The sequence below is a fragment of the Neodiprion pinetum genome, chromosome 3, assembly GCF_021155775.2.
Source record: "Neodiprion pinetum isolate iyNeoPine1 chromosome 3, iyNeoPine1.2, whole genome shotgun sequence".
NCBI lineage: Eukaryota > Metazoa > Arthropoda > Insecta > Hymenoptera > Diprionidae > Neodiprion > Neodiprion pinetum.
In genome coordinates this window covers 10,821,067-10,825,771 of record NC_060234.1, presented here as the reverse complement: position 1 = coordinate 10,825,771, position 4,705 = coordinate 10,821,067, and the positions used below count along the sequence as shown (strand labels likewise).

Here is a 4,705-nt window from a genome sequence, read left to right as displayed (position 1 = left end):
GCCACGGTTCAGTCGAAAATAAAATCCTATATGCAACACGGGAGTAAAACCGATGATTCCCTCGGGCTTACTGCCCTCAGGAATAATCTGCGGCTTTACTCCCTTGTTGCATAATGTACTATTTCGCGATTTGGTTTTCTTGCGGCATTTTGTTACTAATTTTTGTTTCACAAATCTTTGCTTCTTTCAAATCGAATAAAACTTTTGAATTAATCTCCCGAACGAGATGAGACAAAATGCAGTCTTTTCGTCATTCAATGCCATAAAAATTCAACCCCCTGACTTTCTTTGAATCTTCAGGATTGCATTTTTGTCTCATCCCGTTTAGATAATTGCTTCAAAATTTACATTCGATTCGCAAAAAAGAAAAATTTGAAAAACAAACATTAGTAACAAACTGCCGCCACAAAACCAAGTTGCGAGGAAATTTTTTTTTTAAATGCTAAATCTTTTCTTCAAAATGTTTTCTTGCATAGAGAATTTTCGTGATTTTTTTTGATAACATTAACATGTCAAAAATGAATTTAACAAGTAAAACGTATTTTCGAGGATTTAGCAAGAACCAAGCGTTTTTGATGTCTTTCCTTGGGCCGCTCTCACGGTTAAGCTATTGAAGATCGAAAAGTGCCACCACAAACTTTCTGACAGTAAATTTTATGCTCTACAAGATTGGACCCACACATTTTTGCTCTATCTCTAGCCGTTCTCCTGGCGTTTGCGGTAAAAGTGCACGTGGCGCGAAAAACTTGCATTTAATTTCCACATTTTCGTTTTATTTTGCAAAAACACGCTGGCGTAAAATCACAATAATTGAAATTCTTATTATGTACGTCGTTCCAAACAGTTTCCATATTTTTTCATGGACTTGCGATATAATGGAATGTGAGGCCATAAAAATCGCTCATTGACTGGGCTCTTGATATCTCGTGTCTAACGGTATAAGGTCGTGTGTGCCATTATACGACCTTTTACCATGCATAAAGGTAAAAGGGCGTATTTTTTTTTTTTTTTTTGTATTCACGCGAAAAACATGAGATTATGTTCAGAAACGTTGAAATTGAAAAATTGATCAAATAACGGTAAAAGGTCGTAAGTACTGTCGGTTACGCCCTTTCATCCCTAATTTTCTGAAAACGCACTACTCAACTAATGGTATAAGGGCACATGTGCTAACATACGCCTTTATATCATTATCATAAAAGAAAAATTCGAAATCGAAAATCAAATTTTTTTTTCTTTAATTTCGATCTATCTATGCATTTCAGAGGTTTTTGAAGCGTATGCAAATAAAAAAAAAAGTGGCGTATACGCCCTTTATACCATTATCTTCAATTATTTTTTTTTCAAAATTAAAAGTTTTGAAAATTCATTCAAATTTCAATTTATTTATGAGCTTCAAGGGTTTTTATAGCGTTTGTAAGGAGAAAAATCAGATACGCCCTTGTAGGTACTATTATCTCTAAATTTTTTTATTATAATAAAATTATTTTTCAATACGTTCGAGTTTTAATTAATCTTTGCGTTTCGGATGTGTTTATAGCATTTGCAAAGAAAAAGTAATAATTGGCGGATACGCCCTTATTCCGTTAACAAATGTAATAAAACCAAAGTAAAGCTAGTGATAAAAGAGCATATCCGCCGACATACGACCTTTTACCTTTATTTATTTTTTCGTCTAATTTTAATGTATCTATGCGTTTTGAGTATTTTCATAGCGAATGGCGCAAAAAAAAAAATATATATATACGCCCTTTAACCACCAAAACCGCATTTTTGGCACATACGACCTTATACCGTTAGGCACGCGATATAGTAGCGGGGACTTTTTCATCGCCTACTCGAAGTGAGTGATTTAAGAACCGAAACTAAACAAGTGAATCTTCCGAACAATTGAGAATCAGTAAATTATGTTGGTCGGTAACCTTGGTAAGTATCGTAGTGCCGTGGCTTGGGCTCAATAGCGTGCATTGCGTCGCTTGCATACTTTCTGTTCGAAGAACTCTGTGTATAGAAATCTGCGTTGTGTATCATCCAGATACCTGCAATGGATGAAGAGACCTTGATCCTTCTTGTTGAAAAGTACAAACCATTGTACGATATGTGTGACGCGCGCTACTCGAACCACCAAATTAAAGAAAATTGCTGGAGCGATATTTCAAGAGCAATGAAAGAATCAGGTAAGTTGTACGAAAATTGAGTTTATCATCTGATTTTTGTAAGTATGGGATTACATTTCACAGTCATTATAAGTATTATTTATTTCTAAGGAAATGCAGAATAGAATTTGATGGTCTATCGTATCTTTTTATCCAGTAAAACTATACATTTCACCTTCAATTCTGCATTGAAAATGTAGTTTCAAGTTATCACACTTGCGTTCAGGGTTTTTTTTTTTTGTCAAAATTGCGAAAAAAGTAGGTTTCATTTTTTCATTTTCATTGCATTTTGACATCAAAATTTACACGACTTTGACGACTCTTGTGTAAAATTGCATTAAAAAAATTAAAATAAAAACTGATTGAAGATACAGCTGCCCGTGTGAAGCGTGTTTTTGATTGCAATAGTATGCGATGTACACGATGCTGGCAAACCGCCCTTCGGAATAAAAATTAAAGAGCACAATAAAAAAAAAGTTGAAGTAGCGATGCATTGATAGTTATAAAACTTAAATTAATAAAAAATTTACAAATTATGATGCTACCTAAAAATGTGCAGTTAAAATTTGAGGTAAATCCATCAGATACCTTTATTACGTCTTCACCGCAGGTTCTCAGATTCGGAAAGACGCTTTGCACCAATAGCAGTATGTCCTATAATTTGGATTTTTTTCCGAATAAAATTCCACATGCAAGTGAAGGCGAACGGTTCAGAAGTATAATTTCGTGGACAATGTTCGTTGGAGTATTATTGAAGGGAAAGAGCGAACAATTTAAAAATATTCAGTGACTGGAATTTTTTTCAAAAAAAGTTATGTACATTCAAGATTACGTTAAACATTTCTGATTCCACGTCGAACCATTTCGATTTGCCAATCGACTGAGCCTGCAGCAGAATTAAAGTAATCTTTGAACTTATCTCTGACCGCTATTGCCTCGGCAGTCGCATTCCCTCCGATGTTTCCCATAGGATTCAAAGTGTAAGCGCCAGAGTCATGTACACTTTGACGAATCGGAGGGTCATCGTTCATCAAAAAGTTGTGTAGGCAACACGTTGCTAATATAACACTATCCACGTGCTCTGGACTTAGTTTTATTCTTCGTTGGTAAATTCGAAATTTTTGAGTTAAAATTCCGAAAACATTCTCGGAAATTCTACGAGCACGTGAAAGTCTGTAATTAAATATTTTTTTTGATTCGTCATTCGCCAATTGTGAACTTGGGTATGGTCGCATGATATTTCTTTTGAGTGGGAAAGCCTCATCTCCAACGATCACGTGTGGCAATGGTACATCGTTTCCAGGCAGGGGTTTGTCTGGCGGCAGGCACAACGTTCCATTTTCCAGGGCTTCTCCAAATGCACTCTTCCCAAAAATTCGTCCATCGCTATTCTTTCCATATGCCCCAATGTCCACAGCAATGAAGCGGTAGTTTGCATCTACGAGTGCCATGAGCACTACACTAAATGTTTTTTTATAGTTGAAATACAACGAGCCGGTATTGCTAGGCGCTTCTATAGTGACGTGTTTCCCGTCCAGAGCCCCGATGCAATTTGGGAAGTTCCATCTGGTAAAGAACATATTCTCTATCGATTTCCACATCTCCGTCGTGGGTACCGGTAAAACTTGCGGAGAAAGCCTTCTCCAAATCACGTCACATGTCTCGTGAATAATTTCTCGGACCGTTGTGTCTCCCAAGCGGTAATCAAACGCTATACTCCTCATGGAATCTCCTGTTGCCAAAAATCTAGAATCAAACAATAACAGTCTACATGTTTATGCATCCTAGTCAGAGAGCAGAGCTCTGTTGAGACAACTGATAGTGAACTGACTGAGCCAAACATGATGATCAAATATGGCCAAACGAGTTTTTTTCCGATTGAACAAATTGCAATTGGTATAGAATAATCAGTTCAGTAACCTGTGCTGTCAAATAAAAAGCGATTCATTCGATCGAACTGAGGATAAAGCAGAAATAATTTTATTATTGAAATATAATTGGTAAAATCAATGAATCCTATGAATCCTTTCTCATTATTTATGTATTGGCAATTCTATGTGAAAGAAATCAATTAGTCAGCCGGATCTTCAATTCTATTTTATACGTCGGTAGACAAAACGGAATAACATTTCTCGACAGGTAAAAGGTTTTTAAAATTGTTAAGATTTAATGGAGTAATTTGCAGTGCGGATTATTTGCATGTGAAGCAAAAAGAAAAGTCTCTGAAACATTCCTAGCGTCTTAATTTTCATCGCAGTAAATAAATTTTTTTTTCACATACACCTAGTATCGCGCATAGACTACAATATCCAGTACTGATTTTGAGATTCAACACCTTTCGCGACAATTTTTTTTTACATTTCTAACCAACTTTTACTAGGGTTCCTCCTTATCTTTAGGCTTTCGCTTTTTCGTCCCTTATGTATAAAAATGCACCTTCTAAATATTTTTATGAACCCCTGCGTCCATACGAAGTTTTTCCGTTCACTATTCGCTAGCCTAAACCTATACGTCATAAATCTAAAGGTACTTAGTTCTCCGAACAGTCT

At 35.9% G+C, this 4,705-nt stretch overlaps 1 protein-coding gene across 1 annotated transcript; it reads right to left on the bottom strand.

Moving 5' to 3' along the window:
* Positions 1–2,989: 2,989 nt before the first annotated feature.
* LOC124214327 (uncharacterized) lies at positions 2,990–3,880 on the bottom strand. The gene has a single exon (XM_046616588.1). The coding sequence runs from the start codon at positions 3,878–3,880 to the stop codon at positions 2,990–2,992; it is 891 nt and encodes a 296-aa protein (XP_046472544.1).
* Between the last annotated feature and the right edge of the window lie 825 nt (positions 3,881–4,705).